The 12,960-nt window shown below is 48.9% G+C and overlaps 1 protein-coding gene across 4 annotated transcripts in view; it reads left to right on the top strand.

Moving 5' to 3' along the window:
• Positions 1-12,960, top strand: part of SCRN2 (secernin 2) — a 113,131-nt gene that overhangs the window by 78,468 nt on the left and 21,703 nt on the right. For all 4 annotated transcript variants that reach the window (XM_077459729.1, XM_077459727.1, XM_077459730.1 and 1 more), the window contains one exon: positions 9,314-9,529. In XM_077459729.1, coding sequence (XP_077315855.1) covers positions 9,314-9,529 — 216 coding nt within the window. The remainder of the gene's footprint in view (positions 1-9,313; positions 9,530-12,960) is intronic.

The raw sequence follows: 12,960 nt of genomic DNA, 5'->3' as shown, positions 1-12,960 counted from the left end.
TCCCCCCCCCCTCCCCCGTCGCTAAACTCTGGGTAAATCAGGAACAATCAGATCTGTTTTCTAGATAGGCAAGAAGTCGAGTGAGGGCAAGGCGGCCCCCACTCTGCTCCATGCCCTTGGAGAACCGGAGCAACCCCCAATGTCACTTCCGGTCCTCAGGCAGATAGACAGGGTTTTTTTTTTATTAGTCAGAAAGAAATGGCCCGGACATTAGGATAAGGGGAGGGCCGACATGACGAGGGTGGGGGCGATGAGGCTCGGCTGGGTGGAAAGGAAGTGTGGAGGAGGCGGGCCCTTGAGCGGGGGGGGTGACGAAGAAAGGGGGCGGAGTCAGCGCGCAGAGTTTCAGTGCGCGCTGGGGGAATAGGAAGCAGGAGGAGAGTTTTTTTTCAGCTCTCCCCTTCATTTAGCTTATCGTGCCCGGCGGACCGGCGGTGTTGCCTAGTGTGTATGATGGACGTGGATGCGGTGTTGTCGAGGCTGCGGGAGGAGGCGGTGACCCGGGGTGCTGGCTGGCTGGAGGCCTCTGTGGCAGGCTTGCTGCGGGGCCCCGGCCAGGCCTCGTGCGTGGTGCTCGGCGGCCCCCCTCCCCCTCTCTCCCCCCCTCATCCTCCCGGCCGCCTCGGGGCCCACAGATCCCGGCCTCCGGAGCGGTACAGCCCCGAGCTGGCCACTGACAGGGCTGGGGGGAACCCGGATGGGGACACTGCTACCCCGCCGGCTAAGCGTAGGCCGGTGGCGGTTGGGGGGAGTGCTAGTTCGCGGCGTGCGCGGGGGGGTGGTGATTCCGGGGGCCGAGTTGCTCAGGCGCGGGAGGGGGGTCAGATGGCGGCTACCTCTGCGGGCCTCTTGCCTGCAGCGAGGGGGGCTCGGCGTGGGAGAGGGGCCTCGGCGGGTGCTGGCCAGTCGCTTGGAACGGCCGGGGCCTGTAATCCTGATGGACGGGGGCGGAGCAGGACGGCCGGGACATCGCGGCTCCATCGGGGGGACCGGTCCGCATTGCGGTCTGGATCTGTGGCTAGGCGGGCTTCCCCGGCCCAGGGCTCGTCGTGGTGAGAACGCTGAGCGGGGGTTGCGGACCTCCACGGCGCGCAGTACGGACGGTGCTGCAGGGCGCTCTACGCCGGCGAGGAATCCTGACCCACGGCCTGGTGTGGCGGCACGCTCGGAGGCTGGGAGTTCCCAAGACGGCTTGTCGGAGGGGGAGCTGGTCGAGCCGGAGGAGGATGAGGTACCGAGGACGGCACGAGGCACGGGACCTGCGGCTGGATGTCCCCTTGGGCAGCGGCTGCCAGGTAAGAGACCTTCTACTCTGTCTTCTTTTTCTGTCCTTCCTGAGGGGGGTCCTTCGGGAGGGTTGGGGGGCGCTGGGGCGTCTGGCGTTTTAGGGGTCAGCCCTGGGGCGGGTTCTCCGGATGGGGGGGTAGTTCACACCTTGCTGGCGGGTTTGCGGGAGGTTCTGGCGCGCTGTGAGGCTGGTTCACAGCCGGCGGCGGAGGCATCTCCGGTGGCTGCGTGGGCCTTGGGTGCGCAGTCTGGGGTTCGGGGTTTGCCGTCAGGGGTTCCCCCTGTGGTGGTGGCTGCTGCTCCTGGGCCGGCGATCGGTCCGCTGGCAGCTGCTCCTGGGCCGGTCGTTGGGGGGGTTGTTCCTGCGGCTGCGCCGGCGGTGGTTGCTGCGCCGGCTGCGGTTGGTGAGGCGGCGGTGGCCGCTAAGGGAGTAGCGGGAGGGGATGGCCTGCGTCTAGCTGACGCGGCGAAATGTGAGGTCTACGTTTGTTTTGAGGGGCCTTTGGGTGCTCACTTGAAGACTGAGGTGAGAGACCGCATTTGGAAAGGGGAATATGTGGAGATTTTTTCCTTGCTACCTCTGGAGAAGTTTAACTTGGACAAAGTTAAGCCGGATGAGAGCAAGAAGGAGGAGGAAGAGAAGCGGCGGTACCGGCTGATCCCGCGCACGTTTGCTAACTGGTTGCAGGCGTTTGCGATTCTAGCTAGCGTTATTGGGGAGAAGGCGCCGGAAAACTGCTCGCCGCTTTTTTGCTACCTCGATTCCATCGGGGAGGCGCAGAGGGTCTACGGGGGGACTGCTTGGTTGCGCTATGATGAGCAATATAGGCAGAAGAAGGCGGTCCGCCCGTCCTTGCGGTGGGATCACAAGGACATTAGTCTTTGGATGAAGCTGATGTCCTCCCCGAGGGGCTCCTTGCCTCCCTTTCAGGGAGGGGCCGGGAGCCCGGCAGCCGTCGGACAACCGGCCGGAAACCGCATGGGTTTCTGTTGGCAATTCAATGCCGGCACTTGCAAATTCGGGGCCAAGTGTCGATTCCGGCACGAGTGTTCCGTGTGTGGAGGTTCCCATTCCCAGTCCCGGTGCTTCAAGCAGGGACGGGGAAAAGGGGGGGATGCTGGAAAAGGGGGTGACGCCGGTGAGGGTAGGAAGGATGGTGCCTTTTCTAAGGCGCTATCCTGATCAAGTTGCAGCCAAGTTGCTGGAGTTGGGGTTTGCGGAGGGTTTTCGGTTGAATAGTCAGCTTCAGGTGGTTCCGAACAACTTGAAGTCGGCTAGGGAGCATGCGGGTGTTGTCACAGACAAGTTGCTCAAGGAAGTTGCTTTGGGGCGCATGGCTGGTCCGTTTGGGGATCCGCCCATGTCTAATTTGGTGGTCTCCCCGTTGGGCGTGGTTCCGAAGAAGGAGCCGAACAAATTTCGGCTCATTCATCATTTGTCCCATCCGCGGGGCGGATCGGTTAATGACTCCATTGATCCCAGCCTCTGCACAGTGTCTTACACTTCTTTTGATACGGCGATTGACTGGGTGCAGCGTTTCGGCAGGGGGGCATTGTTGGCAAAAACGGATGTAGAGGCGGCCTTCCGCCTCTTGCCGGTTCACCCGGATTGCTGCCACTTGTTGGGTTGCCGGTGGCAGGGCATGTTTTACGTTGATCGGTGTTTGCCCATGGGGTGCGCAATTTCTTGTTCGCTGTTTGAGCAGTTTAGTTCTTTTTTGGAATGGGCGGTGCGGGATGTTTCTGGTTTATCTTCCGTCATCCATTATTTGGATGACTTTCTGTGTATCGGGCCTGCTGATAGCCGCGTTTGTGCGTCTCTTTTGGCTACGATTCAGCAGTTGTTTGAGGTTTTTGGGGTCCCGTTGGCCCCGGATAAAACGGAAGGTCCGACCACAGAGCTGCGTTTTTTGGGGATTGTCATAGACACCATGGCGATGGAGTGCCGTTTGCCGATGGACAAGTTGGAGGATCTGCAGCGGGAGGTGGCCGGGGCGTTGCGGGCGAAGAAGATTCAGCTTCGGGCCCTGCAATCGCTCTTGGGCAAGTTGAATTTCGCCTGCCGCATTACGCCGATGGGGCGTGTTTTCTGCCGGCGCTTGGCGGCGGCCACGGCTGGCGTGCGGGCTCCTCGTCATTTCATCCGCTTGGGCCAGGAACTCAAGGCTGATTTGTTGGTGTGGGATTCCTTCTTGGCCAGTTATAACGGCCGCTCGCTTTGGTTGGATAGGGTGGTTTCTAACTTTGATATGGAATTGTTCACGGACGCGGCTGGTTCAGGTGGTTTTGGGGCTTTCTTTCGGGGTCGGTGGAGCGCTGGGGAATGGCCGGTGTATTGGAGGGAAGCGGGTTTGGTTCGCAATCTGGCCGCACTGGAATTGTTCCCCATTGTACTGGCCGTCGAATTGTGGGGGGGCGATTTCCGGAATCGGCGCGTTCGTTTTCATTGTGATAATCTGGGGGTGGTGCACGCCATTAATAGTAACACTGCATCTTCTCCTCCTGTGGTGCGTTTGCTGCGCTATCTGGTTCTTAAGTGTTTGTGTCTTAATTGTTTTGTGACTGCTGTGCATGTTCCTGGAGTAGAAAATTCAGTGGCTGATGCGTTGTCTCGTTTCCAGTGGGACAGATTCCGTCAGTTGGCACCGGCAGCGGAGGCGCACGGGCTTCAGTGCCCCGAGAGGTTATGGAGCATCGCCTTACCACAGCACAGCTGTTGATTCGTAAGTCCGTATCGGCAGCTACCTGGTCAGCGTACAGTAAGGTCTGGAGTGAATGGGGCGCTTTGGTCCAGGAGGTGGGAGATTGCGGTAGCGAGGAGGGTAGGGTTCATTTGCTGCTTTATTTTATTGGTCGGAATTTTGAAAGTGGAGTGTCGGCGTCGTATATGTCGCAAAAGCTGGCCGGGCTGGCTTTTATGTTTCAGTTGGCGGGCCAGAGGGATGCTACTAAGGTTTTTATGGTTCGGCGTGCTATGCGTGGTTACCGCGCTGGTCGCTCGGCGGCTGATACCAGGCGACCGGTTTCGTTCCAGCTTCTGGGCGAGGTGGTGAAACAGTTGCAACGTGTTTGCGTTTCACGTTTTGAGAGGGTGTTGTTCCGGGCGGTTTTTGTTTTGGCCTTTTTTGGGGCGTTTCGGGTTGGGGAGATTGTGAGTAGGTATAAGAGAGGTGATGGGGGTTTAGACGTGAGCGAAGTGTTTGTGCGGGGAGGAGCGTTGGGTGTGTTCTTGCGCAGGTCCAAGACGGATAGGTTGGGCAAGGGTGTGTGGGTGGAATTGCGGTCGATTCCGGGTTCCCCTGTGTGTCCGGTGGCATCGGTGGGGGAATTTTACTGTATCCGGCCCCAGGGGGAGGGGGTTTTCTTCCGACATGAGGATGGCACGGCCTTGTCTAGGTTTCAATTTCAGGCGGTTTTTAAAAAGTGTTTGGTGGCCGCGGGGTTGTCGGTTAACAACTATTCTTCTCACTCTTTCCGCATTGGGGCTGCCACTGAGGCGGTCCGGTGGGGATTGGATGACCAAGCTGTTCAGAGCATTGGGCGTTGGGAATCGGCGCGATTTAGGTTGTACGTCCGCCCTCATTTATTGTAGGTACGGGGTGATGCTGGGGGCTCGGTCGGATTGGGGGGTGAAGTTCTTTCTTTCGGGGGTGGGCCGGGTTGGTACGTTCTGTTCTTTAAGGAAGCGTTGTGCAACCTTGCTCTCCTCTCATCCCACCCTGCCACTCTATTCCTTTGTGTTTTTTCTTTTCTTTCAGACTCGGAGGCCTGTCTGGTGTGGATCCTTGGACACTCATATGTTTATTGGGGTGCCAGGAGGGCTGAGGTCCGGAGGGATGGGAGGTTGTTAGGTTTGTCTAGGGAGGAAGGCACGGTTCGCTGGTTGGGTATCCCGGGGATGCTGTGGTCCAGGGTGTTGCCGGAAATACACAGGTACGCTCGCTTGGATCGTCCTCCTAATGTGGTTTTGTTACACGTGGGTGGTAATGATCTGGGTTTGCGGTGTGCCCGGGAATTAATCAGGGATATAAAATTTGATCTGCTACGGTTGCAAGCCTCTTTCCCTGATACAATTTTTATTTGGTCCGATATTGTGGCCAGGACAGCTTGGCGTTTGGCGCGCTCTGTAGCGGGCTTGAATAGGGCCAGGGTGAAGGTAAACAAGGCGGTGGCCAAGTTTTTTGTCCGGAATGGAGGGCTGGCGGTGCGTCATCGGGATTTGGAGGAGGAGACTTGGCGTTTTTTGCGCTCTGATGGCGTGCATTTGAATGCCATCGGACTTGACCTTTGGCAACTGGGGGTGCAAGACGGTGTGCAACGGGCAGTTAGGATGTGGTGGGCGTCACGCATGTAAGGTGTCACATGCGCTTGCTGTGGCGTTAGGTCTATGGGGTCTTTGAAGGTGGTGCTGGAAAAAATAATGGAGGTTAAAGGGGGTTGGGCACAGATGGAGGTATGGGTGTCCTTTTTTCTCCCTTAAAAGGTTAATAATGGAATGGAGGAGGTTGTATCTGGAAGGAAGTTGCTGGTTTGTCCCTGAGCTTGCGTAATTACATGGCGGGGGGCCTGTTTATGGTTTACCGATACAACTGGTGGGTTAAAATTCTAATTTACCTTCAAAGACCTCTAGATCAAAAATGGGTTAATGCTGGATGTATATATATTTGGTTTATAATGTTTTTTGTTGAAAATGTATTTATATGCATTTAAGTTATGTTTCAGAGTATTTTTGTATTTTTTCATATGTTTGTAATAAAGAAAAATGGGCTGCTATGGCCATTCGACTCCAAAGAGGATAATGTGTCGTCTGGTCATTTGTTAGATAAGTAATTTAGAGTATAAGTGGTTATAGAAGAGCCTCACAAATGAGCACATCCCCTAGTCAAGAAATGGCCCGGACATTAGGATAAGGGGAGGGCCGACATGACGAGGGTGGGGGCGGTGAGGCTCGGCTGGGTGGAAAGGAAGTGTGGAGGAGGCGGGCCCTTGAGCGGGGGGGATGACGAAGAAAGGGGGCGGAGTCAGCGCGCAGAGTTTCAGTGCGCGCTGGGGGAATAGGAAGCAGGAGGAGAGTTTTTTCCCACCCTCCCTCCCTACTTGTGATTTGTCGTGGTCACGGTGTAGTGGTATGCGGTGTGTGTTTTTCCATGTTTCAGGGTGGCGGTTTGCTTCCGTTTTTTGTTATTTGGGTAGGTTAGGGGGAATTTGTTGTCGTAGCAGCGTTAGGTCTATGGGGTCTTTGAAGGTGGTGCTGGAAAAAATAATGGAGGTTAAAGGGGGTTGGGCACAAATGGAGGTATGGGTGTCCTTTTTTCTCCCTTAAAAGGTTAATAATGGAATGGAGGAGGTTGTATCTGGAAGGAAGTTGCTGGTTTGTCCCTGAGCTTGCGTAATTACACGGCGGGGGGCCTGTTTATGGTTTACCGATACAACTGGTGGGTTAAAATTCTAATTTACCTTCAAAGACCTCTAGATCAAAAATGGGTTAATGCTGGATGTATATATATTTGGTTTATAATGTTTTTTGTTGAAAATTTATTTATATGCATTTAAGTTATGTTTCAGAGTATTTTTGTATTTTTTCATATGTTTGTAATAAAGAAAAATGGGCTGCTATGGCCATTCGACTCCAAAGAGGATAATGTGTCGTCTGGTCATTTGTTAGATAAGTAATTTAGAGTATAAGTGGTTATAGAAGAGCCTCACAAATGAGCACATCCCCTAGTCATGTCTTCTCTTTTATTTTTTTATTTTTTTTTATTGCTTTTAAAGGTAAATGAGAGCTCTGGGGTCTTTTTGACCTCAGATCTCTCAATAAAGAGGACCTGTCATACTTATTTCTATTACAAGGGATGTTTACATTACATGTATTAGGAAAAGAGTGATATAAATAAAAAAAGGACAGTGTAAAAATAAGGTAAAATAATCATCAAAAGAAAAGCGTTCCATCCCTCCATGCTCGTGTGCAGAAGCACCCACATATGAAAACGGTGTTCAAACCACACATGTGAGGTATTGTCATGCTCATTAGAGCGAAAGCAATAATTCTAACCCTAGACCTCTGAAACTCTAAACAGGTAACCAGTACAACATTTTAAATCGTCACCTATGGAGATTTTTAAGTACTGTAGTTTGTCGCCATTCCACAAGCATGCATAATTTTAAAGCGAGACATGTTGGGCATCTATTTACTCAGCGTAACATCATCTTTCACATGATATAGAAAAATCGGGCTAAGTTTACTGTTTTTATTTTATTTTTTTTATGAAAAAATTTGTGGCATGGTTTTAACCCCTGCTAGCGGCCGAAAAAGGGTTACATTTGTCCACAAAATGCCACTGTGGTGGTGCTTTGCCAGAAGATTGGCAGCACTGCCCATTGATTTCAATGGGCAGGGGCACTTTAGGAGTGGTGTATTCACCGCTCCTACAGCGCTGCAAAGAAGCTGCTTCCAGGACTGCCAGTGCAGCGCCCCAGTGTGAAAGCCCTCGAGCTTTCACACTGGGATTGCAGCGGGGGCTTTTCTAACCACTTGGTTCCCACACTAGGTCTACTGACGTCATGGGCTTTCGGTGGTTATATCTAAATGATGCCTCAGGCCACAGACATCATTCAGATATTGCCGTTTTCAGCCGGCGATTCCCTGCACCATAAGAATGATCATAGCGGCTGTTCCGCCGCTTGATCGTTCTTATGGGCGGCGGGAGGGACGCCCCCCCCCTCCCGCCGCCCTCCGGTGCTTCTACCGACTCACCGTTTCCATTGGTGAGTCGGTCACAGGATCCGCCGGCCCCAGCAAGTAATCATAGAGATTTCCGGCGGACTAGATTGTCCCCGGAGTCTCTATGATCGTTCCGGAGGCCGGGCGCGATGTTATGACGTCACGCCCGGCCTCGGTATTCAAATTAACGGCGCCGATCTGGCTAGGAAGCCAGGATCGTTTATTTTATTTTTACTTTTTATTTATTTTTTATTCCCAGCCTAGAGGTGAGATATGGGGTCTTATTGACCCCATATTTCACTGTAAATAGGTCCGATCATGCCATATTCCTATTACAAGGGATGTTTACATTCCTTGTAATAGGAATAAAAGTCATCAAATTTTTTTTTAAGTGTAAAACTAAAAAATAAAAATAAAATTAACAATAAAAAAAAAAAAAATAATTTAAAGCGCCCCTGTCCCTGTGAGCTCGCACACAGAAGCGAGCGCATACGTAAGTCCCGCCCACATATGAAAACGGTGTTCAAACCACACATGTGAGGTATCGCCGCGAACGTTAGAGCGAGAGCAATAATTCTAGCCCTAGACCTCCTCTGTAACCCAAAATATGTAACCAGTAAAAAAATGTAAAGCGTCGCCTAAGGGGATTTCTAAATACCAAAGTTTGGCGCCATTCCACGCGTGTAATTTTGAAGCGTGACATGTTGGGTATCTATTTACTCGGCGTATCCTCCTCTTTCACATTATGCAAAAAAATTGGGCTAACTTTACTGTTTGTTTTTTTTTAAGCATGAAAAAACGTGTTCGAAAAATTGCTGCGCAAATACCGTGCGAGATAAAAAGTTGCAATGAGCGCCATTGTATTCTCTAGGGTCTTTGCTAAAAAAAACATATATAATGTTTGGGGGTTCTATGTAATTTTCTAGCAAAAAAATTAGGAATTTTACATGTAGGGGAGAAATGTCAGAATTGGCCTGGGTGCGAAGTGGTTAAGGTGCTTTACAGGTACTATTTTTAGTGCTAAAGCGCCTGAAAAACTCATCCAGTGTGAAAGGGGTCTTAGTGTTGCTGCACATATTTTTATTTTTTATTTTTTTTTTATTTTTAGGGTGGCCATATTTTTATTTGAAGATGCGTTTTTTTTTTGTTTTTTTTCATCTTTGTTAATGTTGATTCAGTGTGATCTTTAATGCAGTAGTTGAAAAAAGTATGTATTTATTTATTCATTTTAAAATATAGATTATTGTTGAAGTCTGAATGGTAATTGTCCTGCTCAGTTCCATTTATATTGTGTCTCTTACATAGGGGGAGCCCGAAACATCTCTAACCAGCTGAGTGTGGGCACAGATATATGGCAGAAACACCCACAGCTCTGCTCACATGCCCTGGCACAGGGCTGGTCAAATGAAAAAGAACAGTTCAACTTTAGGAAAGTCTATGCTCTAGAGAAACAGCCAGTTCGTATGGAGGCAGCAAAGGCACGATATAAGGCTGGGCAAGAACTGCTGCAGAGACAAGAAGGTGAGTAGAGCTATGCTCTGCTAGATTGCAATCAGATTTTATGGTATCCATATAATGCTTTCAGGAGATAAGATACCACCCCATGCTTTGTGATTCATTGCAGCCACTCACTTATCAGATTGACCTCTTGTTTCTTGAGAAGAAGATGGAAATATTTAGTCTTCATTATACGAGCGGTGCTCTTGTAAAGGATAGTTTCAGCTTTTCTTAAAAATCTTTAAGGATCCCTAAAATCCTAAAAGCATCCTACTTCACAATTTGCAGCTCTCAGTCTTACATAATACCAAAAGTTTATGCAGATAATTATGTATTTGTTTTGTTCCCAGCACAGTGTACTTTGAAATAAGCTGAATGTTAAAGTGGATGTAAACCCTCACATATACCCAGTGAACTGAATAGCCTCAGATCATACAGAGATGAAACACATTCTCCTACATAGGGTTTGCTTGTTTATCTGCAGTCTTCTCTTCCCTACACCCCTGCAAAAGGCCAGAAAAGTGTTAAAATCCTTCTGCATCTGGAGGGGTCGGAGAGGCTGCAGTTAGTATGGGAGAGCTAATAGGAGGAAAGGGACACCCCCACCCCTCCACATAGGCAGAGGAATGAAGGGACATGCAGAGCTGTATTCTGAATAGACACGCTCCATGATTATCTGCCTCCCAATCACAAATTTATCTCATGTGTCGGGAAAACTTCTCAGAAGTGACTCAAACTGATAACGAAGGAACAAAGCACCAAAGAGAAACGACACTTAGAGCCTTGGGCGATAGATAAGTAAACACTACAGATATGTGCTTTGCTCAAATTCCATGACTGGGGTTTACAACCACTTTAAAGCATATCTGCCAACTGCTCCTGATTTAAAATTTGTTATTTGTCCAATGAAAGCTGTGTCAGGGCTGTGTCCCAGAGTGCCCCACCACAGTGAAGGGCTGGAACTGGGAACTGTCTTGTGACCAGACACGTACCAATGAGCAGTGTGCAGAAGAGAATCCAAGTAAGGTGTCGCTTGAATGTGAGAAGGGCCTCCAGCAGGTACAAATGCAACCTTGGTCACCATTATGAGCTTTTGTTCATGCTACTTTTCTAACATGTTTAGAAGTTATAGCTTTCGGATTCTTTATAGATCGCCTTTGGCCATAGGGTGCAATCTATTTTGTTTGATTTTTGAATTTTTTTTTCTCAATGAATATTTGTCCCGTGACTCCAATATACATTCACAGCAGCAGAGTAAATGTACCAGGAATAGGCCAAGCGGAGAGAACAATAGTAAAACTCAACTGTATGCTCTCGCTGATATCCTTAACTACCTCAATACCAGGTACTTTCACCCTCTTCCTGCCCAATTTTAAGATTTCAGAGCTGTCACACTTTGATAATCATACAACACTGTACCCATATGAAATACATTTTTATAATTTTTTTATTTTTTGTTAAACAAATTTAAAAAAGAGCGAAAATTTGGAAAGTATTTCTTAGCTCCTGTTATAAATTTTTTAAATAAGTAGTTTTTCTTCCTCACTGATGTGAGCTGATGGGCTGCAATGATGAGGTGGCACTGATGTTTTGGAAATTGGAAAAAGAAATGGACTTTAAAGGCACATATAAAATTATAACAAATTTTAACAGTTCAACTGATGAGGCTGCACTGATATTCGGCAATGATGGGCACTGATAGGTGGCACTGTTGGGGCTGCACTGATAATCAGGACACTAATGATCAATGCCCTGATTATCAATGTAAAAGTCCCCAGTTGCCTACTCATCTAAGATTTTTCTTAATCCTACTCTTTTCTCCCCCTCTTGGAGTCCACGGGGTCTGCAACTGGAGAAATTTTTAAGTTTTTATTCCACCATGACGCTGAACTGGTTGTCCTTAAATGTCCAGGGTATAAATCCCCCCCCCCCCCCCCAAAAGAGGTTGAGATTTAATGTAGAAAAATTTAAAATAATGCATTTTGGGTGGCAAAAATATGATATGAAATCCAATTGTCATTGGAACAGAAAGTGAGGTGAAATCTTCTAAACGGGGCACAGACAGCAAAACAAACTTTACTGGGGTGTTAATCCTTCACTATGCTATCCAAAAAGCTTTAAAATCGTTTTTTTGGCTGCAGGTACACTTAAAAAATTTACCTGTTCCGACTTACAAACAGATTCAACTTAAGAACAAACCTACAGACCCTATCTTGTTTGTAACCCGGGGACCACCTGTATTGGCATGCATTAAAAAGAGGATTAAAGAGGAAGTAAACCCTGATGGGTTTACTTCCTCTTTGATTCCCTGCAAAGGTAAAGCATAATGGACTACTATGCATCGCATAGTAGTCCATTATGTGTCGCTTACCTGACACAGGAGCCAGCGAAGTCGCCGCTGTCCCCTGTAGTCCGGAGCATCCATCTTCTCTGTGGGTCTCGCTGCTCCACCGCTGTCATTCGACGAAGCCGCGATGATGTCACTCCCGCGCATGCGCCTGGGAGCCGCCACTCTTGGCATATCGCCGTTGACAGCGGTGCCTGTCTTTCGGCAAATATCTCCTAAACCGTGTAGGTTTAGGAGATATTTCTTAGACCTACAGGTAAGCCTTAATCTAGGCTTACCTGTAGGTCAAAGTGGTTTGTAAGGGTTTACAATCACTTTAACTCCAGAGATAAAATAATTCTCCCGCTCTACAAGGCTCTGGTCCGGCCGCACCTGGAGTATGCTGTCCAGTTCTGGAAATGGAGCGAGTACAAAGAGTACAAAGAAGAGCAACAAAGCTAATAAAGGGTCTGGAGGATATTAGTTATGAAGAAAGGTTGCGAGCACTGAACTTATTCTCTCTGGAGAAGAGACGCTTGAGAGGGGATATGATTTCAATTTACAAATACCATACTGGTGACCCCTCAATAGGGATAAAACTTTTTTGCAGAAGGGAGTTTAACAAGACACGTGGCCACTGATTAAAATGAGAAGAAAAGCGGTTTAACCATAAACAGCGTAGGGGGTTCTTTACGGTAAGAGCGACCAGGATGTGAAATTCCCATCCACAGGCGGTGGTCTCAGCAGGGAGCATCGACAGTTTAAAAAAAAATGGTTATTACATAAGCACCTGCACGACCGCAACATACAGGGATATACAAGGTAATACTGACTTATAGGCGCACACATAGAATCAAAACATTAATCCCTCAGATTGGGACTTTAAACCACGCCACAAACAGTTTGATGGTAAAAAAAAAATTCTAAATGTACTTTTCAACCTTTTGCCACATTTTAGGCTTCAAACATAAAGATATAAAAATTTATTTTTTTATTTCAAGAATCACCAACAAGTGGGACACAATTGTGAAGTGGAACGAAATCTATTGGATATTTTAAACTTTTTTAGCAAATAAAAAACTGAAAAGTGGTGCGTGCAAAATTATTCGGCCCCTTTACTTTCAGTGCA

This window comes from Lithobates pipiens, unplaced genomic scaffold (assembly GCF_037356315.1).
Source record: "Lithobates pipiens isolate NorthernLeopardFrog02 unplaced genomic scaffold, aLitPip1_a1.2 Scaffold_28, whole genome shotgun sequence".
NCBI lineage: Eukaryota > Metazoa > Chordata > Amphibia > Anura > Ranidae > Lithobates > Lithobates pipiens.
The sequence above is the reverse complement of the archived record's forward strand: the minus strand, read 5'-3'. Positions and strand labels throughout refer to the sequence as shown.